An 18,624-nucleotide genomic window follows, 5' to 3' on the forward strand; every position below is an offset into this window, starting at 1 on the left:
CTACCTTGCAGGAGTGATTGGAAGCTCTGTCCCGCCACGGGCCACTGGGCCTTTTCTGCCGGTGGTCACCGTTCCGCCTACCTGACAGGCGCGGGGGGTGGGGGGCCCCTATTTTTATTCTTGTCTCCAAAGTAAAATATATCTTCCTTAAGTATCCACAGAATAATTTAAAACTGCTTCTGTATAATCATTAGATTTTTGTTAATATTACAAATGAAGTTATTCATTTTAGTCTTCTTTACATATTACTAAATCCAGTTCCTGAGAAATGTCTTTGAATTACAGTTTTTTAAATTTATATGTTATTTTTTGTGTTTCTGGGCATTGAAATCAAGCTCCTCACATATAGTAGGCAATTGTTCTGCCACTAAGCTACCCAATCCTCAAGTACAGTTTTTAATGTAAGCCTCACATATACTTTAATGTTTGATGACTTTTTAAAAAATGACCTTGGAAGAGTTTCATAAGATGCCTACCTTGTTCAAAAATTGCAAAAGTATATCTGAATCTAAGAAACCTAATTTTATATATTTTTTAATAACTATACCTTATATCTAACAAGTGGGGAGAAAACCCTTTGACTGGAAATAACTCATAATTTTGGTGACAAACACTATATATTAAGACCTTTATTGAGTATAAATCAGTAACAAGCCCCATTATGTTAAGTAGAATATTGTTTATATTTTTTTGTGTGCATGTATGTGGTGCTGGGGATCAAACCCAGGGCCTTGTGCATGTGAGGCAAGCGCTCTACCAACTGAGCTATATCCCCAGCCCTCAAACTTAATTTTTAAGCTAAAATTAAGCATGCAAATATCTGAAAATAACTCCAAGTCATGCACCCATCATAGGATGAGTACTAAGAATATATATAAAGTTGATATATTATCTATTTTTTTACATTTTTAATTTTATTTTATATTCTAATTTGTTATATATGACATCAGAATGCATTACAATTCATGTTACACATATAGAGCACAATTTTTCATATCTCAAGTTGTACACAAAGTATGTTCACACCATTCATGTCTTCGCACATGTACTTATGATAATGGTGTCCATCTCATTCCACCATCTTTTTTACACCCCTTGCCCACTCCCTTTCCCTCCATCCCCTTTGCCTTTCTAGAGTTCATCTAATTTTCCCATGCTTCCCTTCCCAATCCCACTATGAATCAACCTCCTTATATCAGAGAAAACATTCAGCATTTGGTTTTTTGGGATTCACTAACTTCACTTGGCATTATCTTCACCAACTCTATCCATTTACCTGCAAATTGCATGATTTTATTCTCTTTTATTGCCTGAGTAATGTTCCGTTGTATATATGTACCACAGTTTCTTTATCAATTCATCTACTGAAGGGCATCTAGGTTGGTTTCACAGTTTAGCTATTGTGAATTGTGCTGCCATAAACATTGATGCGGCTGTGTCCCTGTGGTATGCTGTTTTTAAGTCCTTTGGGTATAAACCGAGGAGTGGGATAGCTGGGTCAAATGGTGGTTCCATTCCAAGTTTTCCAAGGAATCTCCATACTGCTTTCCAGATGGATGCACCAATTTGCAGTCCCACCAGCAATGTCTGAGTGTGCCTTTTTCCCCACATCCTCGCCAACACTTATTGTTATTTATATTCTTAATAGCTGCCATTCTGACTAGAGATAAAATCTTAGAGATGTTTTGATTTGCATTTCTCTAATAGCTAGAGATGTTGGAAATTTTTTAATATATTTTTTTGATTGACTGTATATCACCTTCTGAGAAGTGTCTCTTCAGTTCCTTGGTTCATTTATTAATTGGGTTATTTGTTATTTTGGTGTTTAGCTTTTTGAGTTCTTTATATTCCCGAGAGATTAGTGCTCTGATGTTCAAGTGGTAAAAATTTGCTCCCAAGCTGTAGGCTCTCTAGTCACTTCACTGATTGTTTCTTTTGCTGAAAAGAAATTCTTTAGTTTGAATACATCCAATTTATTCTTTATAAAAATTTTTTTTAGTTGTAGATGGACACAATACCTTTATTTATTTTTATGTGGTGTTGAGGATTGAACCCAGTACCTCATACAAGCGAAGCAAGCACTCTGCTACTGAGCCACAATCCCAGCTCCATTTATTAATTCTTGATTTTAAATCTTGTGCTATAGTAGTCTTAATAAGGAAGTAGGGGCCTAATCTGATATGATAGAGATTAGGGGCTACTTTTTCTTCTATTAGACGCAAGGTCTCTGGTTTAATTCCTAGGTCCTTGATCCACTTTGAGTTGAGTTTTGTGTATGGTGAGGGAGAGGGGTTTAATTTTATTTTGTTGCATATGGATTTCTGGTTCTCCCAGCACCATTTGTTGAAGAGGCAATCTTTTCTCCAATGTATGTTTTTGGCACCTTTATCTAATATAAGATAACTGTATTTATGTGGGTTGGTCTCTGTGTCCTCTGTTCTGTACCATTGGACTACCAGTCTATTCTGGTGCCAATGTCATGCTGGTTTTGTTACTATTGCTCTGTAGCATAGCTTCAGGTCTGGTATAGTCTCTTATTTTTCTAGATGAATTTCATGACTGCTTTTCCTGTTTCTATGAGGAATGTCATTGGGAGTTTGATTGGAATGCATTAAATCTGTGTAGTGCTTTTGGTAGTATGGTCATTTTGACAATATTAATTCTGCATATCCAAGAGCAAGGGATTTTCCATCTTCTAAGTTACTCTTTAATTTCTTTCTTTAGTGTTCTAAAGTTTTCGTTGTAGAGGTCTTTCATCTGTTTTGTTAGATTGATTCCCAAGGATTTTTTTTTTTTTTTGAGGCTATTGTAAATGCGATAGTTTTCCTCATTTCCTTTTCAAAGGATTTGTCACTGATATACAGAAATGCCTTTGATTTATCAACATTGATTTTGTATCCTGCTACTTTGCTGAATTCATTTACTAGTTCTAGAAGTTTTATGGTGAAATTTTTTTGGGTCTTCTAGGTATAGAATCATATCATCGGCAAATAGTGATACTTTAAGTTCTTCTTTACCTATATGTATCCTTTAATTTCTTTCATCTGTCTAATTCCTCTGGCCAGTGTTTCAAGAACTGTTAAATAGAAGTGATGAAAGAGGGCATTCCTGTTCCAGTTTTTAGAGGGAATGCTTTCAATTTTTCTCCATTTAGAATGATGTTGGCCTGGAGCTTAGCATAGACAGCTTTTACAATGTTGAGATATATTCCTGTTATCCCTAGTTTTTCTAGTGTTTTGAACATAAAGGGGTGCTGTATTTTGTTGAATGCTTTTTCTGTGTCTATTGAGATGATCATATGATTCTTACCTTTAAGTCTATTGATGTGATGAATTACATTTATTGATTTCCTTATGTTGAACCAACCTTGCATCCCTAGGATGAACCCCACTTGATCATGGTGCACGATCTTTTTGATATGTTTTTGTATTTGATTTGCCAGAATTTTATTGAGAATTTTTGCATCTATGTTTACTAGAGATATTGGTCTGACGTTTTCTTTCTTTGATGTGTCTTTGTCTGGTTTTGGAATCAGGGTGACAATGGCCTCATAGAATGAGTTTGGAAGTGCTCCCTCTTTTTCTATTTCCTAAATTGAAGAGTATTGGTGTTAGTTTTTCTTTTAAAGGTCTTGAAGTACTCGGCTGTATAACCATTTGGTGCTGAGCTTTTTCTTGGTTGGTAGGTTTCCTATAGCATCTTGTATTTTCTCACTTGAAATTGACTTGTTTAAATTGTGTGTAACATCCTGATTCAATCTGAGCAAATCATATGACTCTAGAAATTTGTCAATGCCTTCAATATTTTCTATTTTATTGGAGTACAAGTTTTCAAAAGAATTTCTAATTATTTTCTGTAGTGTATGTTTTGATATTTCCTTTTTCATCACCTAAGTTAGTGATCTGAGTTTTCTCTCTCCTTCTCTTTGTTTGCATGGCTAAGGGTCTGTCAATTTTATTTATTTTTTTTAAAGAACTAACTTCTGTTTTGTCATTTTTTTTTCAAATGTTTCTTTTGTTTCAATTTCATTGATTTCAGCTCTGATTTTAATTATTTCCTGTCTTCTACTGCTTTCGGTGTTGATTTGTTCTTTTTCTAGGGCTTTGAGAGGTAATGTTAAGTCATTTATTTGACTTTTTCTTCTTTTAAGGAATGAACTCCATGCAATACATTTTCCTCTTAGTACTGCCTTCATAGTATTCCAGAGATTTCAATATGTTGTATCTGTGTTCTCATTCATCTCTAAGAATCTTTTAATCTCCTCATTGATGTCTTTTCCAACCATTGTTCATTCAGTAGCATATTATTTATCTCCAGGTGTTGGAGTTGCTTTTATTTTTCATTTTATCATTGATTTCTAATTTCATTCCATTAAGATCTGATAGAATGCAGGGTAATAGCTCTACTTTTTTATATTTGCTAGGAATTGCTTTGTGGCATAAGATATGGTCTATTCATGTGCTGCTGTGAAGAAAGAATATCCGTTCACTGAAGGATGAGATATTCTATATATGTCAGTTAAGTCTAAGTTATTAAGTTCTATAGTTTCTTTGTTCAGCTTTTGTTTGGTTGATCTACCCAGTGGTGAAAGAGGTGTGCTAAAGTCACCCAGAATTATGTGTTGTGGTCTATTTGACTCTTGAACCTGAGAAGAGTGTCTGATGAACTTAATTGCTCCATTGTTTGGGGCATATAAATTTATTATTGTTATGTCTTGTTGATGAATTGTTCCCTTAAGCAGTATGAAATATCCTTCTTTAACCCTTGGATTAACTTTGGCCTGAAGTCTACTTTAATATGAGGATGGAAACCCGTTTGATTCCGCAGCCCATGTAAGTATTATTATTTTCCCCAACCTTTTACCTTCAGTCTGTGGATGCCTTTTCCTATGAGATGAATCTCTTGGCAGCAGCATATTGTTTTCTTTTTTATAAATCCAATCTGCCAGTCTATGTCTTTTGATTGGTGAGTTTAGGCCATTAACATTCAGTGTTATTATTGAGACATGAATTTCATTTCCAGCTATTTTTGTTTATTTTTCATATTTAACTTGTCTTGGTTTCTCCTTTGATTAGTTTTTCCTTTAGTGTAATACCTTCCTTTGTTGATTTTCATTGTTGTTTTCAATTCCTCTTCATGAAATATTTTGCTGAGGATGTTCTGTAGTGCAGACTTTTAAGCTGTAAAAATCTTTTAACTTCTGTTTATCATGGTTGACATCCATTTTCTTTCAGAGCTCGATATGTGTTATTCTAGGATCTTCTAGCTTTCAGGGCCTGGGTTGAAAAATCTGCACATATTCTAATTGGTTCCCCCTATATGTAATCTGATTCCTTTCTCTCATGGCTTTAAATATTCTCTCCTTATTCTGTATTTAGACATTTTCATTATAATGTGGCTTGGTGTGGACCTGTTGTATTTTGTACATTTGGCATCCTGTAAGCGTCTTAAATTTGGTTTCTTCATGTTTGGAAATTTTTGATAATATTTTATTGAATAGATTGCTCATTCCTTTGGTTTGGAACTCTATTCCTTCCTCTATTCCAATAATTCTTAAATTTGGTCTTTTTATGCTATCCTATATTTCTTGAATGTTCTTACCATTTTCACTATGTAGTCCACATTCTTTTCAATATTATATATTTTGTCTTCATTGTCTAAGGTCCTGTCTTCCAAGTGGTCTAATCTGTTGGTGATGCATTCAATTGAACTTTTTGTTTGTTTTATTGTTTCATTCATTTCAAGGATTTCTGTTTTATTTAACCTCTATCTCCCTATTAATCTTTTGCTTCCTGTATTTGTTTATGTAGCTCTTTGTCAAAATGATCTTTTGCTGCCTGTATTTGCTCTCTTATATCATCCTTTAAATTCGCAGAACATTTTAATTATGTACATCCTGAACTCCTTCTGTGTAATTTCTTCTGCTGTGCTTGCTATGGATCCTAATAATGTAGTATCTTGATTTGTTTGGGGCACTTTCTTCCCTTTTCATATTGCTTATGTGTCTTCCCTTCTAGTACTGTATATACTAGGCATTACTGTTTTTACCCTTAGGCTTATAGTGCCCCTGTAAGGATCCAATACCTCTCCTTTGAGGTGAAGTACAATGGCATCAGATCCCAATGTAAACAATATACACCCTAAAAACAAATGTCTGCTAATAAGACATGTACAGTTTGGTCACTTTGTACAGAAATGGTGAATTCAATTATTATCTATCAGCAGGTTTGTAAAAGGGTTTACAGTTTCTGATGGTAGGCAAAAAACTGGGAGTGAGGAGGAAGATGATATGCTGAGGAGGTAGGAGGTGCTGATATACAGTTGTTGTATCTTAGGAAGTGTGAAAAAGAAATCTAAAGAAGATTAGTAGCAGGAAAAGGGATCAGAAGTAAATTTGAGTAAACAAATAAGTGGGAAGACAGTAGAGTATAAACACACATATATATCAAGAAAAATAAAAAATGTTAAAATAGCAGAAATTGGTGGGAAAAAAAATAAAAATAAAAAAGAATGTACAACACAACTGTAATATACTATTCAAATGTCCCAGTCCTCAAAATCCTAATTCATGCAAAGCACTTGGTTTCACATATGTTGGGGATGTGAGGGTGGGAAAAAAAAGAAAGGAAAAGAAAAAAATAATCTTGAAAGAATAAAGGATTGTTTTGGTTGGAGATCAATATCTTTCATGCTTCCCTTATGGTCCTATAGATGGAGTTGTCTGTTGTTAGCTGGTATCTACACCTTCAGGATGGTGAAGGGTGTCACTGTGCCAGGTTAGTGGATGCTAGAGAGAGGGGCGTGTTAGAAACTGGGTACCTGAAGATGATGATGATGATGATGACCCAAGATGGGGGCTCCTGCTTTCAGTAGTAGGATGCCGGGTCAGGTCAGGGGAGCCAGGCAATGGTGTTGGATGATGAGTTCAGCCACAAGCTTTGTGGCTTGCAGTGTTGGCTGACTTCAGAGCCTGTGTGAAGTTCCTGGGTGCAGGCAGGCTACTGTCTATAGGGGACTATGTCCGCTGCTGCACAGGCCCAAGATGGTGGCCACCGGGGGAGCCCCATGTTGGTAGATGGGGGTCCACCAGGGGTGGCGGCCAGATTTCCTACTCATGGGAAGCTACTGGGTGTTCTCCTTGGGAGCACATCCATGATTTCTGCTCGGGTGGGTAGCCAAAAGTTCTTTGAGGGTGCTGCTGCATCTGCTGATGGTCTCGCTTGGGCGGTAGTCCTGCGTGAGTGAATAGTTGGGAGACCTACTCTGAGGCTGAGGCCTGGAGCCCTGGACAGGCATGGTGCTTCCTGTGCAGGGGGCAGGAATATTGTTCACAGAGAAGCTGTATTCTAAGTACTTGAATCTTAGGTCATGGTGCGACACAGAATGCTGCCTCCCTTTGGCCTGCCATCTTGGATTCCCTCCTCAACATATTATCTTTAAGAACTATAGTTGGAGATATGTATAAAAATTTTTTTCCAATTGAGACCTTATATGAATATATATTTTAAAAGATGCAGAGAAGGTTAAAATTGAGAATTGAAAAGTGGTTTCTACAAGAGCTGTTGAAGGCAAGGATTTGAAAAATCTTGCTGGGTGGAGTGGTGCACACCTATAAATTCCAGCTACCAGGAGTCTGAGGCAGGAGGATTGCAAGTTCAAGGCCAGCCTCAGCAAGTTAGTGAGACCCTGTCTCAAAATAAAATTTTAAAAGGACTGGTATGTGGCTCAGTGGTAGAGTACCTGTGGGTTCAATCTCCAGTGCTCCAAAAAACAAAAAGCAAACCAAAAAACCCTTATTATCTTTAGTCCTCAACATAGTACCTTGGAAGGTACTTAATAGACACTTAAAAGTCTTAGAAAATGTTTTGTTATTGCATTTTTATGTTTGCTTTTAAATTGTTTAAAATGTATACATGGTTCCAAAGTCAAAGACATAAACAAGATGAGACATCTAACTTCCACCCCTGTTGCCTCCTCTGGTCTTAACCCTCCTCAAAATCACTGGTTTTATTATTTTTATTTATTTATTATTTCTTTTCAAATAACCACACTTTTTCATACACAAAAAATACACACTATACAAACTCATCTGCACCCTTTTCCCCGACCTTATATATTTTGGAGGTCACTCCATAGCAATGTAGCTTTTTTACAGCTACATTGCATTGTAGACTTGAAAGTATATTTCAACTGATTTCAGTTTTTTCTTGTAAAAATCATATCACAATATGCAGTTTTTCATGTATATCATTTCAAATATAGTTTCTCAGTATATATGGTTTATCTTTGGGTAGATCCCACTTGGTCAAAGTGAAATATACATACATTTTTGTTGGTATAACTACATTCCTCTCTCCAAGGATTGTACCACTGTGCATGCCCACCAGCAAAATGCTGTTTCCCCAAGCATCTTATCTATCTTCAGAGTTTTTAATAGATTTGATTTCTTCACTGCAGGGTTTTTCAAGATCTCTATGACACACAATCTGTTTCACTGTTGGCAAGTCACAATATGCTCAGGATAGATTTCAAACAGTTCTTTAACAAAAATGAATTTTTAGTGTCAAATAGTTAATTTATGAAAACATAAACACCACAAGGCATGCAGCCTGTATTTTGCTTTCAACAATGAAGCAATGATGTTGCAGGTCTTTTACTTTGCCTTCTGCCCTTGAGGAAATAATTCAGCCTCGAGGATTCAACCAAGGGCTCTACAGAACTTGAATCCAAGTTCAAGGCTCATCATCAACATGCAGTTGTGTTCTTCATTCATTTTTGCCACTTTGAATTAATTAATTCTCTCAGTTATCCAGGCCTTATGGTTTTATTATTTTTGGTTCTCCTCTCTTTTACTTAATTATCAAGATTTCTTACTTTTTTTTTTTATTAAGTACAAAGTACTTAAAATCATGACTGGTATAGAGTAAATACCTTCCTGAGACATTATTCTCACAGAACATGGGAGAAACTGACTTTTAAAATTTCTGCACTACTATGCAGTGCAATGAATAAGTTAACTACTTCTTCAAACTTCAACCATCACTTACTTAATGATTGGTCTATAAAGTTAATGCTTACCTGGATCAAAATTATCACCAAATATTCTCTTGGCAGGAATCTTCAGGGCCATAGCAGGAAATTGCTTCTTTAACTAAAATTTTAAAAAGTAGTATCACATGAACTAATTTTTTAGGTCTTCTAGTAATGCATACACTAAAACCCAAAACAATCTGATTTTAAATAAAATTCACCGTAAGACACACTTAACTATATGATCATATTATGTGTAATATTAAATCATTCCAATAAAATACCACAGATTTACCATCCTATTTTGTCTCAATAAAACACATAGTATTTGTGTGACCTTGGATAAGTTACTCAACATCCATGTGCCTCGGTTTTCTTGTAAAAACTCAGCAGAGATCTGTACCAGTGATGGGTCTCCATGAGGTTTCATGACTTTATCAGCTGGTGATTAATTAGTTGGGGTATTAGTATTTGAGGATCTTTAAGCATAAAGATAAAGCTTGCTTTGGTTATCTTATTGCATGATTACTTTTATTCTCTTCTTCATGAAGCACCCATCCTTAAACTTTTTACAGAAGAGTTTTCTAAACTCCCACTAAGCTAGAACTCTACTAGACCAGGTTTAACCTGCCCTCTATAGTTTCAAAGAACACAAATGATATCATTCTCCTAGTTTTTTCTTTGCCCCTCACCATAGAAGGCAGAATTAAAAGCAGTTATGTTAAAAAAGAGACAAAGAAAATGATGAAATAAGAAAAAAACCCCACTGGGCATGGTGGTGCACATGTGTAATCCAGTGACTCAGAAGGTTGAGGCAGGAGGATCGTAAGTTCAAACCCAGCCTCAGAAACTCAGTGAGGCCCTGAGCAACTCAGTGAGACCCTATCTCTAAATAAAATATGAAAAAGGGCTGGTAATATAGCTCGGTGGTTAAGCACCCCTAGGTTCAATCTCTGGTACACAAAAAGAAAAAACCAAAAAACAAAAAGGAAGAGGAATATAAGAGAAATGAGACGGATGATAAAATCTGAAGTGTACTGTGTATGTGAGATACTACTGTCATATTACTTTCACCAAAGAATAACTTAGCCATTTTGATGGGTACAGTGAGATTAATATAGATCTCAAAAAAAAAAAAAATGCTATGTAGATAGTAGGTATACAAGAGCTTTAGTGGGTATTTTAACAGGTATTTTACGTCTCACAGTTCAGCCCTTCCCAGGCTCCAATGTAAACCATATCTTAAAAAAACACTAAAAATTTACAAAGGATATCCCATATACAAACTCTATTGTTAAAAGAATCTCAATATCCTTTGACTAAGCAATATTTGAAACTATATAGATATTTCAGTTGCACAGATATTAAAGAAAATAATACAAAGAAAATACAGTAAAATGTATTTATGGATTTTTGCAGTACCAGGGATTGAACCCAGGGCCTCATGCATGCTACCTAAGTACTCTACTATGGAGCTACATCCTCAGCCTGATGGCTGACTTTAAAGTTTAATGTAGTTTTACTTTCCTCTATTATATAGACTTGCTAGAATATTATTAATTTTGCATAGGAACAAATACCATTTAAAAATTTCAATATTATTAAGTTCAGTTTCAATTAGGATGCATCTGAATGTTATTTGGAACAAATACAAATATAGTAAAATGCTAAATGAGATAAAATCAGAAGTCTTAATTTTCATTACTTAATGAATAATGGAAAGTTCTATAGATAGACATTGTTCTGGCCCATTTAGGAAATAATGTCTCTCTTAATGGAGATATACTTAATTTCCCTCATTAAAAAAAAAATCTTATGCTGGGCATGTAGCTCAGGGGTAGAGCACAAGCCTAGCATGTGCAAGGCCCTGGGTTCAATCCCTGGCTCTGAAAAATAAAAAAGAGAAAAAAAGAAAAGAAAAATGTCTAAAAAAAATCTTGTAACTAGTAACTTACATATTTATATGTCTCAGGAACCAGGGTTAAGAAATTTTAAAAATTATCATCCTATGTATATAATACAGAGGATGTCTAATAATTTCCCACTTATTAAACAACACTGCGAAACCTCATTATTATGAGAACATAAAGAACTGAAACTTGGAATTTGAGGCATAGTTGTATCTTTGGTTTTGTTTTTGATACTGGGGACTAAACCTATAAGTGCTTTACTACTGAGCTACACCTCCAGCTTTTTATTATTATTTTTTTTATTTTTTGAGACAGATTCTCGCTAAGTTTCTAAGGATCTCACTAAGTTGCCAAGGCTGGCCTCAAACTTGCTATCTTCCTACCTTAGCCTTCAGAGTCTTCGGGCACCACTATGCTTGGCCACAATTGCTTTTTACTTGACTGAAGCAAAGTTTGGAACTCACAGCTGCCCTAATCTGGAGATGAACTTAGGCATTCTTGTCCTCCACATAGATCTTTCAAGGCAACAACCCCCATCCACATCAGTACTTGGTGGTATTGAGCCTGATGAGTTACAATGATGCTGCTGTTTTGCTGTCTACTTTAGAAAGTTTGTGCAACTTTAAACATTATTATTATGAATATTCTCTACTATCTGAATTATGAATATATAAAAATCAGGTTTTAGTTACTTAGGTAGTCAGTGGTCTCTTAGCTTTCACTATCAAAATACACTCTACTGCCATGTACATCTAAAAAGAACATATTTTTTAAAAACCCACTTAAAAAGAATCTCACCCACCAAGTATCTGAAAGAAAATTAATACTCATTTCAGTTGTTTTAGCTACTTAAAATCTGGAATCTAAAATGGCTGGGCATAGTTATATATGCCTGTAATCCTAGTAACTCGGGAAGCCGATGCAGGAGGATTATAAATTCAAGGCCAGCCCAGGTAACTTAGTGAGACCCTGACTCAAAATAATAAAAAGGGATGGGGGTAGGGGTACTGTGAATGTGTCTCAATAATAGAGTTCCTCTGGGTTCAATCCCTAGTACAGCAACAACAAATAAAAAACTCTGGCTGGGCATGGTAGTGCACACCTGTAATTCCAGCAACTTGGGAGGCTGAGGAAGGAGGACTGCAAGTTCCAGGCCAGCCTCGGCAATTTACTGAGATCCTCAGCAACTGGGCGAGACCTTGTTCAAATTAATAAATAAAAAAATATGGTGATGTGGCTCCATGGCACTTCTGGGCTCAATCCACAATACAAAAAAACCCAACCAACCAAACAACAACAATACAAAAAACACAACAACCCTAGAACCTAAGACTTATCCCTAACTAAAAATAACATACGGAAAGAGGGTGGGCTCATGACAGACTTTCAGATCTAAAGCTTATAACTGGGCAATTACTCAGCAGAAATACCATGATGAGTAACAACTATTATTTGGTATGAAGGATTTTTCTAATAGTCTCTGACAATAAAATGTATATAAGCTGTTCAACAGTTTATTTGGAATTGCTCAACAGTCTTCTCTGCACCCTTATTTGTAAGAATTCCTGTTAGGATGCTTTTTAAGAATCCCTTACCCTTTTCTGCTTTTCTGATACATGTTAGTATTAATTTATTCACTCCAATAAATCTTTGGGGGTTTTTCAAGGTGTTTCAAGTAGAATCTTATAGACTATTACTTACAGTGTTGTAAAGTTTGTCAAACTCTGCATATCTCCTGAAGACAAACCACTCACTCCTCCCTACAGAGACCAGAACTTTATAAACCTGCAGGTATAAAAATAACATTAATTTAAGAAATCTTAACTGCAAAAACCCCCATTAGTTAAATTTGTAAAAATGTCTATACTTGCAAAACTGGTATTAAGATTAATGTTTACATATTATTCTCAAGCACATAAGCAAACCAACTGAAATGTTAATCTTATCAAGAGGTGATTATTTTTTAATGTTATGAAATATTGCTGTAATTTTTAGAAAATAACATACAAATATTCATTATTTGGATCTACTGAATTCTGACATTTTGCCAGTCTTGCTTCAGGTTTTTCTCAAGAGTATAACATCATATGTACTGAATATTATAAAATTTATAAAGAATTTTCTAAAGTAATGCTAGAAATTATCAAGTACTTTCAAAAGTAATGCCTGGCACAGAGTAAACACTAAACTATTATTACTCTTTTTTGCAGGCCATCTTTTATGCAGTACTCTTTAAATTAAGAGTTTGTAACTCAGATTTTCTAATATCATCTTACATGGGTTTAACATTTTCATAATACATGATCCCATAACTATAATCAACAACCCTATGAAGTAATCAGAACAAAAATTATTAACCTCCACTACAGATGAGAAAGTGAGAGCCAACAAGTTAAATAACTTGCCCAAGTTCATAGTCTTAAATGAACAACATAAAACTCAAGATAAAAATCTAAACCTTCTATTCTCTATGTACCAGAACCAGTATCAAATCATCAACAGTTATAGAATGAACTCTCTTAATTCACCCATAGATACTTTCAGAATATAATTCCACATATTGTGATGAATTATGAGAGAAGAGTTTAGGACCCCAAGGATTTTGTATAATTTCTAAAGGAAAAATAACAAGAATCCAGGTATATGATGAAAGGCTGGCTGATGTAGGACCTGGTTTATCAATTGTATTATTTTATAGTGATGACAAGAAATATAAGTTGCTTTTGAGGTTTACAATATTTCATATGGTTTGTTAGACAACTTAAAAGAGAAAGTTTATCTCAGAAGACAAGAACACAAAGGAATACAAACTCTCCTTTCCTATGAAAGATAGGTAACCTATATCCACAAGTTCACCTTAGATAATACTGTAAGAAAAGCAACAATCTGATATTTTATGTGATTATGTTATAGAAATTCTGTAGTACTATTAATATATAGACACATTCACAGGGCCACAGTTTCACTGAAGGACCCTAAAATATAAAGCCTTCTGTGAGGGGATACAGCGTCAACTGGAAAGTGAAGTCAAGTCTTTGGTATCAGTCACCTGGACAAGAGACATATATCACTCAGAGGGAAAGAAAAGCACTTGGGTACAACACCACTTACAGGTGATCCAGTTCTTAAATTATTAACTAACAGTATGGTTATAGACAAGTGCTTATTAAGTAAGTTCTAATAAAGGCACTGAGTTGTCTTAGAGGGAGTAACTGGGTATAACATGTTAGAATTTGTTGTCAGGTAATACTCTCCCCAGAGAAAGAGGGCAGAAGTGAAGGGCAGAAGACCTAGTCAAGATGCCAGTGAAGCTAAGATCAGATTATGTGTGATACAGCACGTAGGATCAGACAGGCCTGGGAGGAGCACTGCTATGGAACGACAAAAACCTTAAGTTTATATGATTGTGAGTATCTTAAATTCTTTTATTTTGGTACCGGGAACTGAACTCAGGGGTGCTTAAATGAACATTGAGGTGTTAAATTAACCACTGAGCCACATCCCCAGCCCTTTTATTCTTTATTTTGAGACAGGGTCTCACTAAATTGCTGAGGCTGGCCTTGAATCTGCAGTCTTCCTGCCTTAGCCTCCAGGTGACTGGGATTACAGGAATATACCACCATATTCAGCAAGCTTCTTAAAAAAAAAATTTTTTTTTTTTTTTTTAATGGTACTGGGGATTGAACTCAGGGGCACTCAACCACTGAGCCACATCCCCAGACCCTTCTTGTTTTTTTGTGGGGTACTGGGGATTGAATTCAGGGACACTCGACCACTAAGCCACATCTATTTTGTATTTTATTTAGAGACAGGGTCTCACTGAGTTGCTTAGCATCTTGCTTTTTGCTGAGGTTGGCTTTGAACTCACAATCCTCCTGTCTCAGCCTTGCAAGTCGCTGGGATTACAGGCATGTGCCACCGCGCTTGGCCCAGGCTCTTAAATTCGTATGCTGATTTCCTGGTGAGGACAGTAGTCCCTAGAAATGTCAGGTGGCCTCCCCTGGCTCCCAGGTACAGCCAAGAACAGAACCACTCTTGGGTTCCAGGCTGGAGTGGATCTGCAGCAAATATATTTACAGGAAATAAGGTCTTGTGAAATTATTAACTAACAGTATGGTTATAGACAAGTGCTTATTAAGTAAGTTCTAATAAAATAACAAGCAAAAAACATTTAAAATTTAAAAAATACTTCTACTGGAAAAAAGCAGGATTTCACAGAAACAATACAATACTGATTGTAATACGAAATTATTTTTATTTGAGTATTTACTTGGTCTGTCTTTTCTCACCAGAATTTAAGTTCTTGAGAGCTAGAACTGTGTTACCCATTGAATCTCTAGTGCCTTGAAGATTCCTGGCATAATACAGAATTCACCGACAGTTTGTCAAGTGGATAAATGAAAATATAATGTAGACTTGGTTTAAGTCAAGACATACTAGAATGCAATGCATGAATCTATGGGAGTTACATAAAAGATGAGAAGAGTGTAAAAATATTATTGAATACTCAGTAACACAAGGTCTATTTTTGTTCTACAGGCATCTGGACTTGCTGAAGCTGAACAGAGTGTCTGTGTCGGATGACGAGGGGTCTATCTGAGTTCATTAGAATCAAGTTTCTTGAGGACTGAGGACAGCACTATTGTGACCCAGTAACTAATACATGAACTTAGTACTATTTTCATCCAACAAATACTTACTAAACATCTACTATCTCTGTTATAGGGGATGGTAAAACAATAGTAAGGGAAGTTCTTGCTTCAAAGGACCTTGATTTGGCAGGCAAAGCACATGTAAATAAACGCCAAAAGTCAGGTGATGATTACAGCTATTAAAGAGTTACTAATCAGGACAGAGTGAAAGGGTGTTTGGGGTGGGGTTTGAAGGTGCTATTTTATATTTTAAGAGGCCAGAAAAAGTCTCTGTAATGAGGCAACATTTGGGAATCTGAAGAAATAAATGAACAAGGTGACTTGGACAAGGCTTCTGAGAACTCAGAGCACATGTGGGCACAGCTAGGTAAGAAAGTTGCTGAAGTCTTCCTTGACCGTTTCTCAGAAAACATGGAAATACCTATACCCTGAAAAATCAAAGGACATCTGACACAACCTACAGCCCACACTTTCAATGTTATGAATTTCTGTCAAACTTGGCAGGAGGTAAAGTCCCTGAAGCAGAGAATGGCCCAAAGGTAAAAATAAGAAGAGGGAAGGAAAAAAACTTGCACACACTTCCCTACTTTACCCAAGGTTTATTAACCCTTGTTTACCTTCATTGTGATATTAGTAAAAATGTGTTTAAATCATGTGTAACAAATGCACACTGTTTAAGATACCACTGCAATATAGAGGCTGACAGCACACATGAAAAGTGGTAAATGGCCTCCAATCTCTCTGCTCTGGCCATTGATTCAGGAGGTGGGAGGTGTGTTTGTTTAGGAAAGAACAGAGAGCAGAGAGGCTGTTTCTTTTCTCCCTTTCTTGGGAGAAAGCCACCATTTGGGAGCACCTAGCCCACACAGTTAAAAAGGCAGAGTGTAGTGTTCAGATGAAGGGTTTAGTTTAACTCTCCAGCTTTTCTCATCTCCAATGTGACATGCACTCTGAACTGAAAGTTGCTTGTCATGGGGCTCAACTGGCAGGGGTCAGGTGAAACCCTCATTGGAGGCTGGGAGGGACTACTGAGTCAAGAGCAGGAAAGAACATGTCACAGCCTTAGGAGGTTCTTTGGCTACTGAGAGCCAAAGCACTGAGTCAGTAGAGGGCCCCTTTAGGACCCTGGCCAAGCCAAAAAAGGAGAGATCCCAAGTTAGTCCATCAATTGCAGACGCCAGCAACAGAGCTGATAAAATGCCCAGGGCTATATGATGTCAGCCACATCTGGATATGTGCTAGACCAGCCATTCCACAGCTAGAACAGCAAAGATCTACAGGGATGACCAGAATACAAGAGCCTTCTCTAGGTTACCATGAAATTAGTCATCTACTCAATCAATACTGTGAAAGGAGATACCCTCCTGCCCATAAGTCAAGATGACAACCTGGAGAAGTATGTCAAAATAAGAAAAAAGAGCAGAATTAACACAACCTGGGCATTTTTACCTAGATCAAAATAAGTGTTAAACAGATCTAAGTTGTTAAATGAATTTCTTAACACTACTCAGCAGAGGGGACTTTATACGACTAGATCACTTAGATAAATGACTTTTTTTTTTTCAGAAGGGTAGGATATATCTGTATATACTAACTGGACTACTGGAAATAAATACAATATTGTATGTTTCATTATGTTAATTTAAAAAGCGGTTATTCTCTATTGTATACTAACAACAGGAAATATTCATTGTGCTTATTCTTTATAAAGCTATATAACAGATACTACAGTATTAAAAAATAAAATCAGAAGTGGGTTTTGCTTCTAAGATGAAAAAAAGGACATCTGATACAACAATATTAAAAACAAAACAAAGTAATAAATGTCATAGGAAAGATACTACGGAAACTTCATGACAGAAATTCTTAACATGGATCAACAACACCTGACAGCATACATAAAATTATCAGTATGTAGACCAGTATGTATGCTCACATACATTTTCTTTTCCTTGGTACTGGGAATTGAACTCAGGGGCACTTAACCACTGAGACATATCTCCAACCCTCTTTTATATTTTATTTAGAGACAGGGTCTCACTTAGTTGCTTAGGGCCTTGCTAAATTGCTGAGGCTGGCTTTGAACTTGCAATCCTCCTGCCTCAGCCTCCCAAGCTGCTGGGATTGTAGGTGTACACCACCGCACTAGACCACATACATACATTTTCTGATAAAGAGGGTCTGAGATAGTTTTGTATAGTTCTCCAAGGAAATGGGAAAACAGGCAAAAATACGCATTAAAGAAGGAAGTTTTATTTTTGTTATAATAGCAGGGCAGACTCTGTGGAGGACACATCATTCAAAAGAAATAAAATCTGGATATTCAGAAATGGGGGAAAGAGAAACATTCTAGCTTAGGGAAGAACAAAAGCAGAAATGGAAATATTTTCTATAACAAAATTTTTCCCGTATGCTGTATGTTACATACTTACAGTAAACCTCTTCTTTTTCTCTCTGTGTTCATCAGAGCTGGGAATGCTTACACTTGGGCAGTTTTCCTTGTAGTCCATGATATAATTTCTTTGCGTTTAAATGACTCAAAAGGGCACCAAAAAAACCAAAAAATGAGTCCGAAGAAATAATCGACAGAGGATGAGCACAATTAACTAATCCAAAATATGAAAACTCTTGAAGTAATGTTCAAATTCCATCATGCAACCTTAACCAACAGGGGAAAAAAAAGAATTGATTAGCAAGATAACTTAAAAATATTATTAAGATTTGTCATTCCTTGTAAATAGGACCCATTTGATGTTTATTCTGGCAGAAATTTATAAATCTCAGCCCAGGTTAGAGATTTATACAGATTTATACAGATTTCCTGTTGTGTTACTAGCACTAAACCACAATCAAGCATTTGTATCCTATCTACCTTCCTTTCCATTGGAAATTCCAGGAGTCTATATGCTGCAGTTCGTGTGGACTAACGAAAGGAGTTCTGGTTGGATGATCAGAGCCTTGCCCTCCTGTCACAGTAGTCTACTGTGCTACTAGTTAATATTGAAGCACGTAAAGAAAGAGACTCCTCTACA

General features: G+C 36.0%; 1 protein-coding gene across 9 annotated transcripts in view; it reads right to left on the bottom strand.

Moving 5' to 3' along the window:
- The window catches only part of Sgk3 (serum/glucocorticoid regulated kinase family member 3), a 117,976-nt gene that overhangs the window by 40,498 nt on the left and 58,854 nt on the right, over window positions 1–18,624 (bottom strand). For 7 of the 9 annotated variants that reach the window (XM_015485822.2, XM_048782980.1, XM_048782974.1 and 4 more), the window contains 3 exons: window positions 18,025–18,251; window positions 12,642–12,725; window positions 9,079–9,151 (listed from right to left, as the gene is read on the bottom strand). In XM_015485822.2, coding sequence (XP_015341308.1) covers window positions 9,079–9,151; window positions 12,642–12,725; window positions 18,025–18,102 — 235 coding nt within the window. In that variant the 5' untranslated portion in view covers window positions 18,103–18,251. The remainder of the gene's footprint in view (window positions 1–9,078; window positions 9,152–12,641; window positions 12,726–18,024; window positions 18,252–18,624) is intronic. The other 2 variants (XM_048782978.1, XM_048782981.1) reach the window with 2 other exon arrangements.

This window comes from Marmota marmota, unplaced genomic scaffold (assembly GCF_001458135.2).
Source record: "Marmota marmota marmota unplaced genomic scaffold, marMar, whole genome shotgun sequence".
NCBI lineage: Eukaryota > Metazoa > Chordata > Mammalia > Rodentia > Sciuridae > Marmota > Marmota marmota.